At 43.9% G+C, this 22,325-nt stretch overlaps 1 protein-coding gene across 2 annotated transcripts in view; it reads right to left on the bottom strand.

The window, feature by feature from the left end:
• LOC139401797 (activating signal cointegrator 1 complex subunit 1-like) overlaps window positions 1-22,325 on the bottom strand; it is a 33,019-nt gene that overhangs the window by 5,526 nt on the left and 5,168 nt on the right. Inside the window, exons 6-9 of one of the 2 annotated variants that reach the window (XM_071145772.1) lie at window positions 20,932-21,051; window positions 19,108-19,232; window positions 15,746-15,810; window positions 8,600-8,743 (exon numbers count right to left, since the gene is read on the bottom strand). In XM_071145772.1, coding sequence (XP_071001873.1) covers window positions 8,627-8,743; window positions 15,746-15,810; window positions 19,108-19,232; window positions 20,932-21,051 — 427 coding nt within the window. In that variant the 3' untranslated portion in view covers window positions 8,600-8,626. Of the gene's footprint in view, window positions 1-8,599; window positions 8,744-15,745; window positions 15,811-18,751; window positions 18,848-19,107; window positions 19,233-20,931; window positions 21,052-22,325 lie in introns of those variants that run through there. The other variant, XM_071145773.1, reaches the window with a different exon arrangement.

Below are 22,325 nucleotides of genomic sequence, written 5' to 3'. Positions count from 1 at the left end.
ACTGAGAGGTACGACACACAACTAAAACCATCTCATCATTTAAGCAGGTTAATGTTTGGTTACCAGCTGACTGTGAGGTACGACGCACAACTAAAACCATCTCATCATTTAAGCAGGTTAATGTTTGGTTACCAGCTGACTGAGAGGTACGACACACAACTAAAACCATCTCATCATTTAAGCAGGTTAATGTTTGGTTACCAGCTGACTGAGAGGTACGACACACAACTAAAACCATCTCATCATTTAAGCAGGTTAATGTTTGGTTACCAGCTGACTGAGAGGTACGACACACAACTAAATCCATCTCATCATTTAAGCAGGTTAATGTTTGGTTACCAGCTGACTGAGAGGTACGACACACAACTAAAACCATCTCATCATTTAAGCAGGTTAATGTTTGGTTACCAGCTGACTGAGAGGTATGAGGCACAACTAAAACCATGTCATCATTTAAGCAGGTTAATGTTTGGTTACCAGCTGACTGAGAGGTACGACGCACAACTAAAACCATGTCAGCAATTATTTGTATGGGCTGGGCTGGGCTGGGCTGGGCTGGGCTGGGCTGGCCTGGGCTGGGCAGGGCTGGGCCGGGCTTGTTTGTTTGTTTCTGTCTGTTTGTTTGTTTGTTTCTGTCTGTTTGTTTGTTTGTTTCTGTCTGTTTGTTTGTTTCTGTCTGTTTGTCTGTTTGTTTGTTTCTGTTTGTTTCTGTCCGTCCGTCTGTCTGTAAAATCTATGGTGTTCAATTAACCTGACGCCATTAGCAGTTTAAAAGGTAAGACCGACCACATAATGTAAAAAGTTCCTCTGACCTTAAAAATGGATTAACGGCTAAATCAATTTCCCCGTGTGCTGCTCCAGCCACTTGAAGCATGTAACTAACTGTATCTGCACTTCTCAAAGGTCAAAGGTCTTTCAAATGTCTTCTGCCTTTTCCTTTCCTACACGCTTCAAGTCAGAACCAATTCTACACATCTTTCAAATGAGATACGGGAGCTTTCTAAGTACAATGTCAGAGATGGTACAGGATGGTTTTGAATGACAACATCGTAAACATTTGGGATTTAAAAGCCAGAAGGTATCTCAGTGGATTGGCCGACTTCACTGTGTGGATCACAACAATACGCCACTTCTCCTAACTTGGTATGAAATGAAACATGTCAGTTGGGTATATAACAATATTTAGATAGTGTTGTTTCTCTTTGAATGTCCCAAAAACACTAACTTCAGAAACTAAAATAGATTGAATACTTGTTAGAATTTGATGAAGACATTCTCATAATGGATTTTTCATTCTAAATGAAAAATCAGAAGAAGTGGATTTAATCTTTGATAGTTTAGTGCAATATTTGTAATGATCCTAGTCTTAAAGGAGGATAGGTGATTGATTTGCCCACGTCATTATTTTCAATAATCCATTGGTTTCTTTTTTGGCTCTACTAAGCAGAAATGGAGAGCTGTCAACGGATAGAGGAAGATTCCTCATCCCCCCGGGGAAAGAAGAGGCTGTTTTCTCCCTATCAGCAGATCTGTTGACTTCTGTCCTGTTAGACATGACCTGTAGGAACTAGACGTTTCTCCACAGACGCTGATGCTGCAGGAAATAGACATTTATCCACAGGAAGCAGAGAAAGCATCAGTGATGCTTTAGGTGAAACCCCAAGCACAAAGAAACATCGTCATGATCTAATACTACATTTATGTAATGAGAAGAAGAAATGCTTCAGAAATGATTTATTCTGAATGGCCCATGAAAACACTACAACAAAGATAGTCAACACCGAGAGAGAGACAGAGAGACAAAGAGAGAGAGAGAGAGAGAGAGAGAGAGAGAGAGACAGAGAGAGAGACAGAGAGACAAAGAGAGAGACAGAGAGAGAGACAGAGAGACAAAGAGAGAGACAGAGAGAGAGACAAAGAGAGAGAGAGAGAGAGACAGAGAGACAGAGACAGAGACAGAGAGACAGAGAGAGAGACAGAGAGAGAGACAGAGAGACAGAGACAGAGAGACAGAGAGACAGAGACAGAGAGACAGAGAGACAGACAGAGAGAGAGACAGAGAGAGAGACAGAGAGAGAGACAGAGTCAGATGATAAATTAATATCAGAATCCATAGAAGAAATGTCTATGGTACCACAAAGTATCCCTGTCTGAACAGAACTGATTTATCCACAAAGTATCCTTGTCTGTAGTGTCCTGACATGTGGTCTACTCTGTAGTGTCCTGACATGTGGTCTAGTCTGTAGTGTCCTGACATGTGGTCTAGTCTAGTTTCCTGACATGTGGTCTACTCTGTAGTTTCCTGACATGTGGTCTAGTCTGTAGTGTCCTGACTCCTGACATGTGGTCTACTCTGTAGTGTCCTGACATGTGGTCTAGTCTGTAGTGTCCTGACATGTGGTCTAGTCTGTAGTGTCCTGACATGTGGTCTAGTCTGTAGTGTCCTGACATGTGGTCTACTCTGTAGTTTCCTGACATGTGGTCTACTCTGTAGTTTCCTGACATGTGGTCTACTCTTTAGTTTCCTGACATGTGGTCTACTCTGTAGTGTCCTGATTCCTGACATGTGGTCTACTCTGTAGTGTCCTGACTCCTGACATGTGGTCTACTATGTAGTGTCCTGACTCCTGACATGTGGTCTACTCTGTAGTGTCCTGACATGTGGTCTACTCTGTAGTGTCCTGACATGTGGTCTAGTCATTCCTGGAAACCTTTGCCCAGCACACCACATCCTGAATGACATCTCTCTCTGCCAAAAGAAAAGAGTGTTGCAGCCCTTAACAATTTAATTAACCTGCAAATCAGGCCCTTTCCCCATCCCTGTACTTACTAGGAGGGTATTATGGGATGTTTCCAAGAACGAATAAGCCAAGCTCTTGCCAGTTTACCTGAGCCTGCGGTTTTCATTTATCCCTTCCTGACAGTAACAAGCCTTAAAACTAGATGAGTCATTTGCTGCTTTTGTCAATACACCGTGGCATTTTCTACTGTCTGTCTACATGACACTGAGATCATTCTCTCTGTCTCTGTCAGTCAGCCAGCCAGTCAGTCTCAGGAGATAGGCAGTGGCTGATTAGGCCATGACTTCAGCCCGAAATGGCACTCTATGGGCCCTGGTCAAAGGAAGTGCACTATATAGGGAATGGGGTGACATTTGGGCCAAACAGTGCATTTGGAAAGTGTTCAGACCCCTTGACTTTTTCCCCATCAAACTACACACAATACCCCATAATGACATCACAATACCCCATAAAGAGAAAGCGAAAACAGGTTTCTTGCAAATGTATATATAACAATCCCCCCCAGAAATAAGTTATTTACATAGGTATTCAGACCCTTTGCTATGAGACCCAAAATGAAGCTCCAGTACATCATGTCTCCATTGATCATCCTTGGAGATGTTTCTACAACTTGGAGTCCACCTGTAGTAAACATGATTGAACATGATTTGGAAAGGCACACACCTGTCTATATAAAGGTCCCAGCATTGTCAGAGCAAAAACCAAGCCATGAGGTCAAAGGAATTGTCCGTAGAGCTCCAAGACAGGATTTTAACAAGGCACAGATCTGGGGAAGGGTACCAAAACATTTCTGCAACATTGAAGGTCCCCTAGAACACAGTGGTCTCCTTCATTCCTAAATTGAAGAAGTTTGGAACCTCCAAGACTCGTCCTAGAGCTGGCAGATGGTCACTCTTGACAGAGCTCCAGAGTTCCTCCGTGGAGATGGGAGAATCTTCCAGAAGGACAACCATCTCTGCAGCCGTCCACCAATCAGGCCTTTATGGTAGAGTGGCCAGACGGAAGCCACTCCTCAGTAAAAGGCACATGACAGCCCGCTTTGAGTTTGCCAAAAGACACCTAAAGACTCTCAGACCATGAGAAACAAGATTCTCTGGTCTGATGAAACCAAGATTGAACTCACTGGCCTGAATGTCAAGCATCATGTCTGGAGTAAACCTGGCACCATCCCTACGGTGAAGGACATCATGCTGTGGGGATGTTTTTCAGCGGCAGAGACTGGGAGACTAGTCAGGATCGAGGGAAAGATGAAAGGAGAAAAGTAGAGAGAGATCCTTGATGAAAACCTGCTCCAGAGCGCTCAGGAGCTCAGACTGGGGGCGAAGGTTCATCTTCCAACAGGACAACGACCCTAAGCACACAGCCAAGACAACGCAGGAGTGGCTTCAGGACAAGTCTCTGAATGTCCTTGAGTGGCCCAGCCAGAGCCCGGACTTGAACCCGATTGAACATCTCTGGAGAGACCTGAAAATAGCTGTGCAGCGACACTCCCCATACAACCTGACAGAGACGAGAGGATCTGCAGAGAAGAATGGGAGAAACTCCCCAAATACAGGTGTGCCAAGCCTGTAGCTTCATAGCCAAGATGATTCGAGGCTGTAATCGCTGCCAAAGGTGCTACAACAAAGTACTGAGTAAAGGGTCTGAATACTTATGTAAATGTTATATTTCTGTTTTTTGTGTGTTTTTTTTTAATAAAATTTGCAAACATTTCTAAAAACCTGTTTTTGGTTCGTCATTATGGGGTATTGTGTGTAGAATAAAAACCTGTTTTTGGTTCGTCATTATGGGGTATTGTGTGTAGATTGATGAGGGGAAAAAAAACAATGAACTCCATTTTAGAATAAGGCTGTAAGGAAAAGTGGGAAAAGGGGTCTGAATACTTTCTGACTGTTTCTCTTCTGTCTCCGAGGCCTCTGGGAGCCAAGGAGGAGGGTTGAACAAATACAGTGCCTTGCGAAAGTATTCGGCCCCCTTGAACTTTGCGACCTTTTGCCACATTTCAGGCTTCAAACATAAAGATATAAAACTGTATTTTTTTGTGAAGAATCAACAACAAGTGGGACACAATCATGAAGTGGAACGACATTTATTGGATATTTCAAACTTTTTTAACAAATCAAAAACTGAAAAATTGGGCGTGCAAAATTATTCAGCCCCTTTACTTTCAGTGCAGCAAACTCTCTCCAGAAGTTCAGTGAGTATCTCTGAATGATCCAATGTTGACCTAAATGACTAATGATGATAAATACAATCCACCTGTGTGTAAACAAGTCTCCGTATAAATGCACCTGCACTGTGATAGTCTCAGAGGTCCGTTAAAAGCGCAGAGAGCATCATGAAGAACAAGGAACACACCAGGCAGGTCCGAGATACTGTTGTGAAGAAGTTTAAAGCTGGATTTGGATACAAAAATATTTACCAAGCTTTAAACATCCCAAGGAGCACTGTGCAAGCGATAATATTGAAATGGAAGGAGTATCAGACCACTGCAAATCTACCAAGACCTGGCCGTCCCTCTAAACTTTCAACTCATACAAGGAGAAGACTGATCAGAGATGCAGCCAAGAGGCCCATGATCACTCTGGATGAACTGCAGAGATCTACAGCTGAGGTGGGAGACTCTGTCCATAGGACAACAATCAGTCGTATATTGCACAAATCTGGCCTTTATGGAAGAGTGGCAAGAAGAAAGCCATTTCTTAAAGATATCCATAAAAAGTGTCGTTTAAAGTTTGCCACAAGCCACCTGGGAGACACACCAAACATGTGGAAGAAGGTGCTCTGGTCAGATGAAACCAAAATTGAACTTTTTGGCAACAATGCAAAACGTTATGTTTGGCGTAAAAGCAACACAGCTCATCACAATGAACACACCATCCCCACTGTCAAACATGGTGGTGGCAGCATCATGGTTTGGGCCTGCTTTTCTTCAGCAGGGACAGGGAAGATGGTTAAAATTGATGGGAAGATGGATGGAGCCAAATACAGGACCATTCTGGAAGAAAACCTGATGCAGTCTGCAAAAGACCTGAGACTGGGACGGAGATTTGTCTTCCAACAAGACAATGATCCAAAACATAAAGCAAAATCTACAATGGAATGGTTCAAAAATAAACATATCCAGGTGTTATAATGGCCAAGTCAAAGTCCAGACCTGAATCCAATCGAGAATCTGTGGAAAGAACTGAAAACTGCTGTTCACAAATGCTCTCCATCCAACCTCACTGAGCTCGAGCTGTTTTGCAAGGAGGAATGGGAAAAAATGTCAGTCTCTCGATGTGCAAAACTGATAGAGACATACCCCAAGCGACTTACAGCTGTAATCGCAGCAAAAGGTGGCGCTACAAAGTATTAACTTAAGGGGGCTGAATAATTTTGCACGCCCAATTTTTCAGTTTTTGATTTGTTAAAAAAGTTTGAAATATCCAATAAATGTCGTTCCACTTCATGATTGTGTCCCACTTGTTGTTGATTCTTCACAAAAAAATACAGTTTTATATCTTTATGTTTGAAGCCTGAAATGTGGCAAAAGGTCGCAAAGTTCAAGGGGGGGCGAATACTTTCGCAAGGCACTGTACATTCTATAGACACAACACAGTGTCACTATCAATGTTCTGATGCTCGGCAGGATGGCTGGGTCGGCTGGGGGCATTTACATAACCCTGTATAATCATTGCTGTTGACAAGACTCCGGGAAGAAGGACAAATGTGTGTGTGTGTGTGTGTGTGTGTGTGTGTGTGTGTGTGTGTGTGTGTGTGTGTGTGTGTGTGTGTGTGTTCTAGCTGCTACAGTATGCTAGTAATGAGTGTCTTTGAGCTGACAGACAGAGCTAGCCAAGTGCACTCGGTGGTAGATATTTCCCTCCTGCATGGCATGCCAAGCAAGCAGAGGGCAGCAGGACATCTCTCTGAGGGCAGGACAGGAGGAAGTGAATGTAGCTGAGCTGAGCAGACTGTGACAGCAGGACATCTCTCTGAGGGCAGGACAGGGGGAAGTGAATGTAGCTGAGCTGACTGTGACAGCAGAACATCTCTCTGAGGGCAGGACAGGAGGAAGTGAATGTAGCTGAGCTGACTGTGACAGCAGAACATCTCTCTGAGGGCAGGACAGGAGGAAGTGAATGTAGCTGAGCTTAGCAGACTGTGACAGCAGAACATCTCTCTGAGGGCAGGACAGGAGGAAGTGAATGTAGCTGAGCTGACTGTGACAGCACAACATCTCTCTGAGGGCAGGACAGGGGGAAGTGAATGTAGCTGAGCTGACTGTGACAGCAGAACATCTCTCTGAGGGCAGGACAGGGGGAAGTGAATGTAGCTGAGCAGACTGTGACAACAGAACATCTCTCTGAGGGCAGGACAGGAGGAAGTGAATGTAGCTGAGCAGACTGTGACAGCAGGACATCTCTCTGAGGGCAGGACAGGGAGAAGTGAATGTAGCTGAGCTGAGCAGACTGTGACAACAGAACATCTCTCTGAGGGCAGGACAGGAGGAAGTGAATGTAGCTGAGCAGGCTGTGACAGCAGGACATCTCTCTGAGGGCAGGACAGGAGGAAGTGAATGTAGCTGAGCAGACTGTGACAGCAGAACATCTCTCTGAGGGCAGGACAGGGAGAAGTGAATGTAGCTGAGCTGAGCAGACTGTGACAACAGAACATCTCTCTGAGGGCAGGACAGGAGGAAGTGAATGTAGCTGAGCAGACTGTGACAGCAGGACATCTCTCTGAGGGCAGGACAGGAGGAAGTGAATGTAGCTGAGCTGAGCAGACTGTGACAACAGAACATCTCTCTGAGGGCAGGACAGGAGGAAGTGAATGTAGCTGAGCAGACTGTGACAACAGAACATCTCTCTGAGGGCAGGACAGGGAGAAGTGAATGTAGCTGAGCTGAGCAGACTGTGACAACAGAACATCTCTCTGAGGGCAGGACAGGAGGAAGTGAATGTAGCTGAGCAGACTGTGACAACAGAACATCTCTCTGAGGGCAGGACAGGGGGAAGTGAATGTAGCTGAGCTGAGCTGACTGTGACAGCAGAACATCTCTCTGAGGGCAGGACAGGAGGAAGTGAATGTAGCTGAGCTGAGCAGACTGTGACAGCAGTACAGACAAACAGACAAGGGCAAGACAGGGAGGCAGACAACAGCACTGACAGACAACAGCACTGACAGGGGGGTGACAGACAACAGCACTGACAGGGGGGGGGGGGGGGGCAGACAACAGTGTCACTGCCCCTCAAAATGCCTGCACACACACACACACACACACACACACACACACACACAGATGGGAGAATGCTCCCTGCCTCCTCCACAGTATAATAACGCCCGATAGAGCCCTCTGCTGGCCAACAGTAGAGTGCTTTGATGTCCTGCCTGAAGAGGGATTTACACTTCTGATATTTGAGGAAATTTACCATAATTGCTGAGATTTACCTCGTCTGTCAAACAACTGTCAACTGTCACTGACCACTTAAAATGTACAACAATTTACAGTAAAGGTAATCAATGTAAAAACCACTGTTGTGTTCTCTCTCTACCTCTGTCTCTCTCTCTTTACCTCTGTCTCTCTCTCTCTACCTCTGTCTCTCTCTTTACCTCTGTCTCTCTCTTTACCTCTCTCTCTACCTCTCTACCTCTGTCTCTCTCTACCTCTCTCTCTCTCTTTACCTCTCTCTCTCTCTTTACCTCTCTCTCTCTCTTTACCTCTCTCTCTCTCTTTACCTCTCTACCTCTGTCTCTCTCTTTGTCTCTCTCTCTCTCTCTCTCTCTTTACCTCTCTCTCTCTCTCTCTACTGTACCTGAGTGAACGTTCATTGGAGAGGTGGTCAGGAGAAGTTCAGAAGGCCAGCGGAGGTGTAGAAACCGGTGCAGTCGGTAGAATACCTCTGGGAAATCTGGACCGCACTCAGATCAAACTCCCCAAAATGGTACGACCCAAAGCTCTACGTTAAGAACAAGACAAGAGAGTTAGAACAGTACTGTCAATCTGAGTGTTAGGGTGTGTCCCAAATGACACCCTTTCCCCTATATTAGTGCACTACTTTTGACCAGAAGAAGTGCACTAGATAGTGAATAGGGAGCCATTTGCGACACACCCTAGGAAACCACTACTAACATTGTTACGTGAATCTCCTGTTTACACTTGAAGTAGTTCTACATGTCCACGTTGTGAACTGGACCAGAGTTTTGACGGAGGTTCTGGTTATACAACTACAGCATGACAAAAAAATAAATTCCACTCCACGACCATCAACAGAACGACATAACGATGAGACCGCTCTCTCTCTCTCAAAGATGGTGTTACTGTGGTTACTAAGGGCTCCCGAGTGGCGCAGCGGTCTAAGGCATCACTACAGACACCCTGGTTTGATTCCAGGCTGTATCACAACCGGCCGTAATTGGGAGTCCCATAAGGCAATTGGCCCAGCGGCGTCCGGGTTTGGCCGGTGTAGGCCGTCATTGTAAATAAGATTTTGTTATTTTAACTGACTTGCCTGGTGTAATAAAGGTTAAATAAAAATGATGAATGAAATAAACTTCTCAGGGGAACACATGGTACTGACAGAGACTCTCCAGGGACATTCCTATCATGTTGCTTCTCAGGGGAACACATGGTACTGACAGAGACTCTCCAGGGACATTCCTATCATGTTGCTTCTCAGGGGAACACATGGTACTGACAGAGACTCTCCAGGGACATCATGTTGCTTCTCAGGGGAACACATGGTACTGACAGAGACTCTCCAGGGACATTCCTATCATGTTGCTTCTCAAGGGAACACATGGTACTGACAGAGACTCTCCAGGGACATTCCTATCATGTTGCTTCTCAGGGGAACACATGGTACTGACAGAGACTCTCCAGGGACATTCCTATCATGTTGCTTCTCAGGGGAACACATGGTACTGACAGAGACTCTCCAGGGACATTCCTATCATGTTGCTTCTCAAGGGAACACATGGTACTGACAGAGACTCTCCAGGGACATTCCTATCATGTTGCTTCTCAGGGGAACACATGGTACTGACAGAGACTCTCCAGGGACATTCCTATCATGTTGCTTCTCAGGGGAACACATGGTACTGACAGAGACTCTCCAGGGACATTCCTATCATGTTGCTTCTCAGGGGAACACATGGTACTGACAGAGACTCTCCAGGGACATTCCTATCGTGTTGCTTCTCAGGGGAACACATGGTACTGACAGAGACTCTCCAGGGACATTCCTATCGTGTTGCTTCTCAAGGGAACACATGGTACTGACAGAGACTCTCCGGGGACATCATGTTGCTTCTCAGGGGAACACATGGTACTGACAGAGACTCTCCAGGGACATTCCTATCATGTTGCTTCTCAGGGGAACACATGGTACTGACAGAGACTCTCCAGGGACATTCCTATCATGTTGCTGCTCAAATGGAACCCGATTCCCTGCACTACTTTTGGCCAGGGCCCATATAGGGATCAGGTTATAAGTAGTGCACTATAGTGACCAGGGCCCATAGGGATCTGGTTATAAGTAGTGCACTATATAGTGACATGGGCCCATAGGGATCTGGTTATAAGTAGTGCACTATATAGTGACCAGGGCCCATAGGGATCAGGTTATAAGTAGTGCACTATATAGTGACATGGGCCCATAGGGATCTGGTTATAAGTAGTGCACTATATAGTGACCAGGGTCCATAGGGATCAGGTTATAAGTAGTGCACAGGTTATAAGTAGTGCACTATATAGTGACCAGGGCCCATAGGGATCTGGTTATAAGTAGTGCACTATATAGTGACCAGGGCCCATAGGGATCAGGTTATAAGTAGTGCACTATATAGGGAATAGGGTACGCTACTGCGCTGAAGGCTCAGTTTGTCATATCTAAACATTGGGAGGACCCCCAAGGTGAATTAAATTCTAACGTTACTGTATGAAAGCCCTCTATAGGCTGCCATGCTGATTTATCCCAAACATAGTGCCTTCGGAAACTATTCAGACCCCTTGAATATTCCCACATTTTGTTATGTTACAGCCTCATTCTGAAACGGATTAAATACAACAATTTCCTCGTCAATCGACACACAATACCCCATAATACCCCAATACCCCATCGGGGCGGCAGGTAGCCTAGTGGTTAGTGGAGCGTTGGACTAGTAACCGAAAGGTTGCTAGATCGAATCCCCGAGCTGACAAGGTAAAAATCTGTCGTTCTGCCTCTGAACAGGAAGTTAACCCACTGTTCCTAGGCCGTCATTGAAAATAAGAATTTGTTCTTAACTGACTTGCCTCGTTCAATAAAAGGTAAAAAATTATGACAAGCAAAAACTGTTTTTTTTTTAAATAAATGTTTTACATACGTTTTCAGACCCTTTGCTATGAGACTCAAAATTGAGCTCAGGTGCATCCTGTTTCCATTTTTCATCCTTGAGATGTTTCGACAACTTGATTGGAATCCACCTGTGGTAAATTCAATTTGATTGGACATAATTTGGAAAGGCATTTACCTGTCTATATAAGGTCCCACAGGTGACAGTGCATGTCAGAGCAAAAACTGCTGCAGAAATGTTTTGGTACACTTCCCCAGATCTGTGCCTCGACACAACCCTGTCTTGGAGCTCTACGGGGCTCTACCCTGTCTTGGAGCTCTACGGGGCTCTACCCTGTCTTGGAGCTCTACCCTGTCTTGGAGCTCTACGGGGCTCTACCCTGTCTTGGAGCTCTACCCTGTCTTGGAGCTCTACGGGGCTCTACCCTGTCTTGGAGCTCTACGGGGCTCTACCCTGTCTTGGAGCTCTACCCTGTCTTGGAGCTCTACGGGGCTCTACCCTGTCTTGGAGCTCTACGGGGCTCTACCCTGTCTTGGAGCTCTACCCTGTCTTGGAGCTCTACGGACAGTTCCTGCAAGCCAGGAGGTTTAAGGAATTGTCTGTAGAGCTCAAAGACAGGGTTGTGTCGAGGCACAGATCTGGGGAAGGATACCAAAAAATGTCTGCAGCATTGAAGGTCCCCAAGAACACAGTGGCATCCATCGTTCTTAAATGGAAGAAGTTTGTAACCACCAAGACTCTTCCTAGAGCTGGCCGCCCGGCCAAACTGAGCAATCGGGGGAGAAGGGCCTTGGTCAGGGAGGTGACCAAGAACCCTGTGGTCACTCTGACAGAGCTCTAGAGTTCCTCTGTGGAGATGAGAGAACCTTCCAGAATAACAACCATCTCTACAGCACTCCACCAATCAGGCCTTTATGGTAGAGTGGCCAGACGGAAGCCACTCCTCAGTAAAAGACACATGACAACCCACTTGGATATTACATTTGTAAAAAATGAGATAATTTCATGTGCCTGAGTCAATACCCCATAGTCAAAGTGAAAACATGCTTTAAGAAATGTTTGCAAATGTATTGAAAATGAAATACATAACTATCTAAATTACATAAGTATTCAAGCCCCTCAGTCAATACATGTTAGAATCACCCAGTGATAACAGCTGAGTCTTTCTTGGTGAGTCTCTAAGAGCTTTCCACACCTGGGTCTTTCTGGGTGAGTCTCTAAGAGCTTTCCACACCTGGGTCTTTCTGGGTGAGTCTCTAAGAGCTTTCCACACCTGGGTGTTTCTGGGTAAGTTTCTAAGAGCTTTCCACACCTGGGTGTTTCTGGGTAAGTTTCTAAGAGCTTTCCACACCTGGGTGTTTCTGGGTAAGTTTCTAAGAGCTTTCCACACCTGGATTGTACAATATTTGCACATTATTCTTTTTAAAATTCTTCAAGCTCTGTCAAGTTGGTGGTTGATCATTGCTTGACAGCCATTTTCATGTCTTGCCATACAGTTTCCTCTTAAATCGGCTTGAAAATCTAACTTGGAACACTCAGGAACATTCAATGTCGTCTTGGTAAGCAACTCCTGTGTAGATTTGGCCTTGTGTTTTAGGTTTTTGTTCTTACATCATCCAAAGTGTAATTAATAACTTCACCATGCTCAAATCCTTGACTTCGGCGATGTAATTTACAAAATAGCTTCCAATACCCTACTCAATAAATTGGATGCAGTCTATCACAATGCCATCCGTTTTGTCACCAAAGCCCCATATACTACCTACCACTGCGACCTGTACGCTCTCGTTGGCTGGCCCTCGCTTCATACTCGTCGCCAAACCCACTGGCTCCAGGTCATCTACAAGACCCTGCTAGGTAAAGTCCCCCTTATCTCACTGGTCACCATAGCAGCACGCTCTCCAGCAGGTATATCTTTCTGGTCACCCCCAAAACCAATTCCTCTTTTGGCCGCCTCTCCTTCCAGTTCTCTGCTGCCAATGACTGGAACGAACTACAAAAATCTCTGAAACTGGAAACACTTATCTCCCTCACTAGTTTTTAGCACCAGCTGTCAGAGCAGCTCACAGATTACTGCACCTGTACATAGCCCATCTATAATTTAGCCCAAACAACTACCTCTTTCCCTACTGTATTTATTTATTTTGCTCCTTTGCACCCCATTATTTTTATTTCTACTTTGCACATTCTTCCATTGCAAATCTACCATTCCAGTGTTTTACTTGCTATATTGTATTTACTTTGCCACCATGGCCTTCTTCTTTTTGCCTTTACCTCCCTTATCTCACCTCATTTGCTCACATCGTATATAGACTTGTTTATACTGTATTATTGACTGTGTTTGTTTTACTCCATGTGTAAATGTAAATGAGAACTTGTTCTCAACTTGTCTTCCTGGTTAAATAAAAGGTGAAATTAAATAGAAATAAAAAGGGATATTTAATGTCTGCTTTTCTTTCCTTTTCACCCATCTACCAATAGGAGCCCTTCTTTACCCATCTACCAATAGGAGCCCTTCTTTGCGAGGCAATGGAAAACCTCCCTGGTCTTTGTGGTTGAATCTGTATTTGAAATTCACGGCTTGACTGAGGGACCTTACCGGTAATTGTATGTGTGGATTACAGAGGTTAGGTAGTTATTCAAAAAATCATGTTAAACACTATTACTGCAGACAGAGTGAATCCATGTGACTTGTTGTGTGACTTGTGAAGCAACTTTTTACGACTGAAGTGGTTTAGACTTGGCATAACAAAAGGGTTAAATACTTATTGACTCAAGACATTTCACCTTTCAAATTCATTTGTAAAATAATTTAAAAAACATAATTCCACTTTGACATTCTGGGGTATTGTGTGTTGGCCAGTGACAAAACAACCTCTCAATGTAATAAATGTCAAATTCAGGCTGAAACACAACAAAATGTGGAGAAAGTCAAGGGGTCTGAATACATTGTGAAGACACTGATCATTGGACCTAATGAGGAAATGGAGGCTGATTCCCAGTTCTAACAACACTCATAACATTCTAAATTCTTAAGACTAATAAAATGTCATTGATCTTTTCAGTTATGGTTGGTTGGAGGGATCAAACCCAGCGTGTTGAGTTGGCTGGGACTTTAGAGTTGTCTGTCAGGAATATATTTCAGGTCCAATCAACACTCTGTTCCAGTGTTTCATGATCCTGGGGAACCAATAGGTATGAGCCAATTAGTGGAATCAGGTGTGTAGCGCGAGGGCAAAAACTAATATTATAGATTTATTTTTTCCTTTATTTAATTAGGCAAGTCAGTTAAGGACAAATTCTTATTTACAATGACGGCCTACACCGGCCAAACCCGGACAGCGTTGGGCCAAATGTGCGCCTCCCTATGGTACTCCCAATCACGGCCGGTTGTGATACAGCCTGGAATCGAACCAGGGTTTCTGTAGTGACGCCTCTAGCACTGAGATGCGGTGCCTTAGACCGCTGTGCCACTCGGGAGCCCAAAATGAACAGAACGGTCACCATTCAAGTGAATTATTAATTTGTTCGATTCATCATATTTATGTGTACTTAATCCTATCTGATAGGATAAATCCAGATAGATAGCTTTGGAAAAACTGGGCCCAGGACTAGAGCACTGCTCCATTCAGACAGACCGCACCAGGAATATACTATTGTAGTTCTTACATTTTACCAGCAGAGGGCAGCTAATCCACATGAAACAGAGCCAGAGGTATTGTTGCATCACCTACCTGACTGGCTACCATCTTACTGACTGAATGGGCTGTCTACCATCTTACTGACTGAATGGGCTGTCTACCATCTTACTGACTGAATGGGCTGTCTACCATCTTACTGACTGAATGGGCTGTCTACCATCTTACTGACTGAATGGGCTGTCTACCATCTTACTGACTGAATGGGCTGTCTACCATCTTACTGACTGAATGGGCTGTCTACCATCTTACTGACTGAATGGGCTGTCTACCATCTTACTGACTGAATGAGCTGTCTACCATCTTACTGACTGAATGAACTGACTACCATCTTACTGACTGAATGAGCTGTCTACCATCTGACTGACTGAACTGTCTACCATCTTACTGACTGAATGAACTGCCGACCATTTTACTGACTGAATGAACTGCCGACCATCTTACTGACTGAATGAACTGCCGACCATTTTACTGACTGAATGAACTGCCGACCATCTTACTGACTGAATTAACTGTCTACCATCTTACTGACTGAATGAACTGCCAACCATTTTACTGACTGAATGAACTGCCGACCATCTTACTGACTGAATGAACTGCCGACCATTTTACTGACTGAATGAGTGCTGCTAATAAATCTCACTGAGTGAGTGAGTCTGCTAAATCTTACTGCATTATGTAAGCCCCGGGAGGCTTTATGTGTTCCTGGAATGTTCCTATTGCTTCTGTGAATAGTCGTTCCACCCAAAATATTATGGGAGTACTAGTCAAGAATAAAGATAACCCACAAAAACGTATTATTGCTCAATATAGGAGAGAAATGATCTCCTATGAGACGGACCTAAAGGTTGTATTGTTCAACAGACAACAGGCAGGTAAAAAGGTAACACCAGGATGTTTATTTGTTTGTGTTGTTTGACCTCTGACCTTTAATATGTTCCTGGCATCGAAGGCCTCCCGCTCCTTCATGTTCTGCTGCCTTCCTCCTCCGGCTGGAAAACACACAACAAAAGATAGGTAAACCCTGAGCACCGTGTGTAAACCCTGATCACCGCGGGTAAACCCTGAGCACCGCGGGTAAACCCTGATACTGAGAGCGTTGGCGTTTCCAAAATAGATATATTTGGGTGTTTTTGGAGCATTTGTTGGTGTTTCATCTGTGCCTCTGCAACTGCACAACGAGCATGAGGAAGGTTATCGCTGGTGGGGTACATTTCCTCACAACCAAGTAAAAAAAGGTGTCTGGACACTTAGAGCACGACATTTACATCGAAAAATACAGATTTGGTTAACAAAAAGGTGAACTTTGAAAAAAGGTCCTTTGACCCTAATGAACAAAACACACATCTAGTGTATTAGGTGGACAACTCTATTTTATAAAATCAAAAAATGTGGGTTAGTGAGGTTTAGTGGAGTTCAACGTCAACCACACCGTTTATTACAACACTGTTCAAACCAGGTGGATATCCCTATGAACTGTTCTGGGAGATATGATCCTAAATTACTCTCGCTCTGAAAAACACTAAACAGATGACAGCCTTACCACCACCACCACCCTGATTGGTCAATGTCCCTGTCTGTTATGTAACAGCTGTGATTCTAACAACATAATGCTGACCATTCATCTGGTATGCAGCAGTGACGTACCTAAAACACTGCATTCTGAGCAATTCAGAGCTATTCTGAGCTAGTCAACAACAAGAGCAGAACCAACAGTAACCTTCCCTCCCTCGCTCCCTCGCTCCCTCCCTCGCTCCCTCGCTCCCTCCCTCCCTCCCTCCCTCGCTCCCTCGCTCCCTCCCTCGCTCCCTCGCTCCCTCGCTCCCTCCCTCCCTCCCTCCCTCCCTCCCTCCCTCCCTCGCTCTCTCTTTGGCCACAACTCTGTTTGTGTGCAACAGGGCAGAGTGTTTTCCAACAGCAGTGACAAGGGGTTTCATTCAGTTGGCCGTGGATCAAGTCCAGCCCTAGTTCTTTCACGCATGAGTTTACACAGGGCTGGCCAGCTGAGAGACTGGCCAACAACTCAGGGCTGGTCAGCTGAAAGTGTGCAAGAGCACAGGACAAAGGGAGGGGTCTGTCCAAGAGCACAGGACAAAGGGAGGGGTCTGTCCAAGAGCACAGGACAAAGGGAGGGGTCTGTCCAAGAGCACAGGACAAAGGGAGTGGTCTGTCCAAGAGCACAGGACAAAGGGAGGGGTCTGTCCAAGAGCACAGGACAAAGGGAGGGGTCTGTCTAAGAGCACAGGACAAAGGGAGGGGTCTGTCCAAGAGCACAGGACAAAGGGAGGGGTCTGTCCCAAGAGCGTCCAATAAAACTCTGTTTACTACTTCAGGAACAGGGACTGGGGCGCTCCTCTTCTCAGTTCACTGCAGCCAGCGACTGCAACGAGCTGCAACAAACACTCAAACTGGACGGTTTTATCTCTTCATTCAAAGACTCATTCCATGGACACTCTTACTGACAGTTGTGGCTGCTTTGTGTGATGTATTGTTGTCTCTACCCTCCTGCCCTTTGTGTTGTCTGTGCCCAATAATGTTTGTACCATGTTGTGCTGCTGCCATGTTGTGCTGCTGCCATGTTGTGCTGCTGCCATGTTGTGCTGCTGCCATGTTGTGCTGCTACCATGTTGTGCTGCTACCATGTTGTGCTGCTACCATGTTGTTCTGCTACCATGTTGTGCTGCTACCATGTTGTGCTGCTGCCATGTTGTGCTGCTGCCATGTTGTGCTGCTGCCATGTTGTGCTGCTGCCATGTTGTGCTGCTACCATGTTGTGCTGCTGCCATGTTGTGCTGCTACCATGTTGTGCTGCTGCCATGTTGTGCTGCTACCATGTTGTTGTCATGTGTTGCTGACAAAAATATTTTAAAAAAAATTATATTTATAAACATTTGTATTTTATTATTTGATTTTATATATTTTTAATCCTAGCCCCCGTCCCCCGCAGGAGGCCTTTTGCCTTTTGGTTGGCCGTCATTGTAAATAAGAATTTGTTCTTAACTGACTTGCCTAGTTAAATAAAATAAATGTAAAAACATTTTAAATCTAGGGGTTGTTATTGTTGTTATGGTTGTTGCTACATCCGTGTTGTTGACATGGGGTGGTGTGTTCAGGTGTCAGTTTGTTTCACTAATGTGATTATACTGTCACTCCGTGTCCATCTTTATGCTGTGACTCCGTGCCCAGTGACTGACTTAATGTCCATCTTTATGCTGACTGACTCCGTGCCCAGTGACTGACTTAATGTCCATCTTTATGCTGTGACTCTGTGTCCATCTTTATGCTGACTGACTCTGTGTCCAGTGACTGACTTAATGTCCATCTTTATGCTGTGACTCTGTGTCCATCTTTATGCTGTGACTCCGTGTCCAGTGACTGACTTAATGTCCATCTTTATGCTGACTGACTCCGTGTCCAGTGACTGACTTAATGTCCATCTTTATGCTGACTGACTCCGTGCCCAGTGACTGACTTAATGTCCATCTTTATGCTGACTGACTCCGTGTCCAGTGACTGACTTAATGTCCATCTTTATGCTGACTGACTCCGTGTCCAGTGACTGACTTAATGTCCATCTTTATGCTGTGACTCCGTGCCCAGTGACTGACTTAATGTCCATCTTTATGCTGACTGACTCCGTGTCCAGTGACTGACTTAATGTCCATCTTTATGCTGTGACTCCGTGCCCAGTGACTGACTTAATGTCCATCTTTATGCTGACTGACTCCGTGCCCAGTGACTGACTTAATGTCCATCTTTATGCTGACTGACTCCGTGCCCAGTGACTGACTTAATGTCCATCTTTATGCTGACTGACTCCGTGCCCAGTGACTCTGACTTAATGTCCATCTTTATGCTGACTGACTCCGTGTCCAGTGACTGACTTAATGTCCATCTTTATGCAGTGACCGTGCCCAGTGACTGACTTAATGTCCATCTTTATGCTGACTGACTGTGTCCAGTGACTGACTTAATGTCCATCTTTATGCTGACTGACTGTGTCCAGTGACTGACTTAATGTCCATCTTTCTGAGTGGGAGGAGAATGAGGGAAACAGGCTCACATTATCAGGAGGATACTCTGGGTCAGTTTTACACAGTTTTACACAGAGGAAAGGCTGTTTTGAGAGAGCAGTGACACTTATTTTGCATTTTCATTTCAAGTACGTGTGTTTGTGTGTGTGTGTGTACTCTAGTAAGTGTCCTTGTTTTCAAGATGAAGCTCCAATACACATACCTAAAACACACATCAGTGATGGCCATAGACAAAAACCACTTTCTTCATCCTACCTGAAGCATCCTTCCTGAACAGAGTGTTCATCACAGTGCCGTGCAGTTTCACTCTGTCCCATTCTCTGACCATCAGCCCTGAGGAAACAAAGTGGTCCACCAGCCGCTCCACAATGGTCTGCAGCCTGCACAGCAGACAGTCAACACACAGTCAACACAGACAGTCAACACAAGAGTTAGTTGTTGTTACCTGGGAGCAACCCTCTCACACTGTTGACATCCTATCGATGAACATCATTTTAATGTACTAATTGTCACTCAATCTGTCATTAAAAAAAGTCAACTGTAAAAATACTAATTATACTACATGGTATTTACAGTGCATTCGTTAAGTACTCAGACCCCTTGACTTTTTCCACATTTTGTTACGTTGCAGACTTATTCTAAAATGGACTAAATTGTTTCCCCCCTCAACAATCTATACACAATACACCATAATGACATCAAAATACACCATAATGACATCACAATACCCCATAATGACGTCACAATACACCATAATGACATCACAATACACCATAATGACAAAGAAAAAACAGGTTTTTAGAAATGTTTGCAAATGTATTAAAAACATAAAACATAAATAGCACATTTACATAAGTACTCAGACCCTTTACTCAGAACTTTGTTGAAGCACCTTTGGCAGCGATTACAGCTTCAACTCTTCTTGGGTATGACGCTACAAGCTTGACACACCTGTATTTGGGGAGTTCCCCAGGACTCCTATTCTTCTCTGCAGATCCTCTCAAGTTCTGTCAGGTTGGATGGGGAGTGTCGCTGCACAGCTATTTTCAGGTCTCTCCAGAGATCAATCGATCAGGTTCAAGTCCAGGCTCTGGCTGAGCCACTCAAGAACATTCTGTCATGCACTGACAACTGTGGGACCTTATATAGACAGGTGTGTGCCTTTCCAAATCATGTCCTATCAATTGAATTTACCACAGGTGAACTTCAATCAATTTTTCAAAACATATCAAGGATGATCAATAGAAACAGGATGCACCTGAGCTCAATTTCAAGTCTCATAGCAAAGTATCTGAATACTTACGTAAATAACGTATTTCAGTTTTTTATTTTTAATACATTTGCAAATCATTTTAAAAATCAGTTTTTGCTTTGTCATTTTGGTGTATTGTGATGTCATTATGGTGTATTGTGATGTCATTATGGTGTATTGTGATGTCATTATGGGGTATTGTGATGTCATTATGGGGTATTGTGTGTCATTATGGGGTATTGTGTGTCATTATGGGGTATTGTGATGTCATTATGGGGTATTGTGTGTCATTATGGGGTATTGTGATGTCATTATGGGGTATTGTGATGTCATTATGGGGTATTGTGATGTCATTATGGGGTATTGTGATGTCATTATGGGGTATTGTGATGTCATTATGGGGTATTGTGATGTCATTATGGGGTATTGTGATGTCATTATGGGGTATTGTGTTGTCATTATGGGGTATTGTGATGTCATTATGGGGTATTGTGATGTCATTATGGGGTATTGTGATGTCATTATGGGGTATTGTGTTGTCATTATGGGGTATTGTGATGTCATTATGGGGTATTGTGATGTCATTATGGGGTATTGTGTTGTCATTATGGGGTATTGTGATGTCATTATGGGGTATTGTGTGTAGATCGCAGAGGTTTTTTGTTGTATTTAATCCATTTTAGAATAAGGCTGTGTCAAGAGGTCTGAATACTGAATACTTTTCCCAAAGGCACTGTATATAGTGCTTTTCAAGGAGCCAGAGTCACTGTGGTACAAACTGTGGTTAAAGAAAGAGACATGAGAGTATCCAGGAACCAGACTCTTACTTGTCCGAACCATCTTTCACTTGGACCTTGGCATACAGGACATCCACCATGGCTGGGTCATCGTTCATGTACTCAATCCCTGTCACCTCCAGCGGGAGAGGCTTCCCTTCTGTGATGGTCCTGAAACATGACATAATGTGTTACAAGAATAACGTGTGTTACATGACATAACGTGTTACTTGACATAACATGTGTTACATGACATAACATGTGTTACATGACATAACGTGTTACTTGACATAACATGTGTTACATGACATAACATGTGTTACATGACATAACGTGTTACTTGACATAACATAACAAGACAATGTGTTACTTGGCATGACATAATGTGTGTTACATGACATAACGTGTGTTACATGACATAACATGTGTTACATGACATAACGTGTTACTTGACATAACACGTGTTACATGACATAACATGTGTTACATGACATAACGTGTTACTTGACATAACATGTGTTACATGACATAACATGTGTTACATGACATAACGTGTTACTTGACATAACATGTGTTACATGACATAACATGTGTTACATGACATAACGTGTTACTTGACATAACATAACAAGACAATGTGTTACTTGGCATGACATAATGTGTGTTACATGACATAACGTGTGTTACATGACATAACGTGTTACATGACATAACGTGTTACTTGACATAACATAACAAGACAATGTGTTACTTGACATGACATAATGTGTGTTACATGACATAACATGTGTGTTACATGACATAACATGTGTTACAAGAATAACGTGTGTTACATGACATAATGTGTTACATGACATAGCGTGTGTTACATGACATGACATAACGTGTTACTTGAAATAACATAACAAGACAATGTGTTACTTGACATGACATAATGTGTGTTACATGACATAACATGTGTTACATGACATAACATGTGTTACAAGAATAACGTGTGTTACATGACATAATGTGTTACATGACATAGCGTGTGTTACATGACATGACATAACGTGTTACTTGACATAACATAACAAGACAATGTGTTACTTGACATGACATAATGTGTGTTACATGACATAACATGTGTTACATGACATAACATGTGTTACAAGAATAACGTGTGTTACATGACATAATGTGTTACATGACATAGCGTGTGTTACATGACATGACATAACGTGTTACTTGAAATAACATAACAAGACAATGTGTTACTTGACATGACATAATGTGTGTTACATGACATAACATGTGTTACATGACATAACATGTGTTACATGACATAACGTGTGTTACATGACATAACGTGTGTGTTACATGACATAACGTGTGTTACATGACATAACGTGTTACATGACATAACGTGTGTTACATGACATAGCGTGTGTTACATGACATACCGT

This window comes from Oncorhynchus clarkii, unplaced genomic scaffold, assembly GCF_045791955.1.
Source record: "Oncorhynchus clarkii lewisi isolate Uvic-CL-2024 unplaced genomic scaffold, UVic_Ocla_1.0 unplaced_contig_14143_pilon_pilon, whole genome shotgun sequence".
Classification (NCBI taxonomy): domain Eukaryota; kingdom Metazoa; phylum Chordata; class Actinopteri; order Salmoniformes; family Salmonidae; genus Oncorhynchus; species Oncorhynchus clarkii.
Note: the sequence above shows the minus strand (reverse complement) of the source record. Positions and strands in the feature narration are given on the sequence as shown.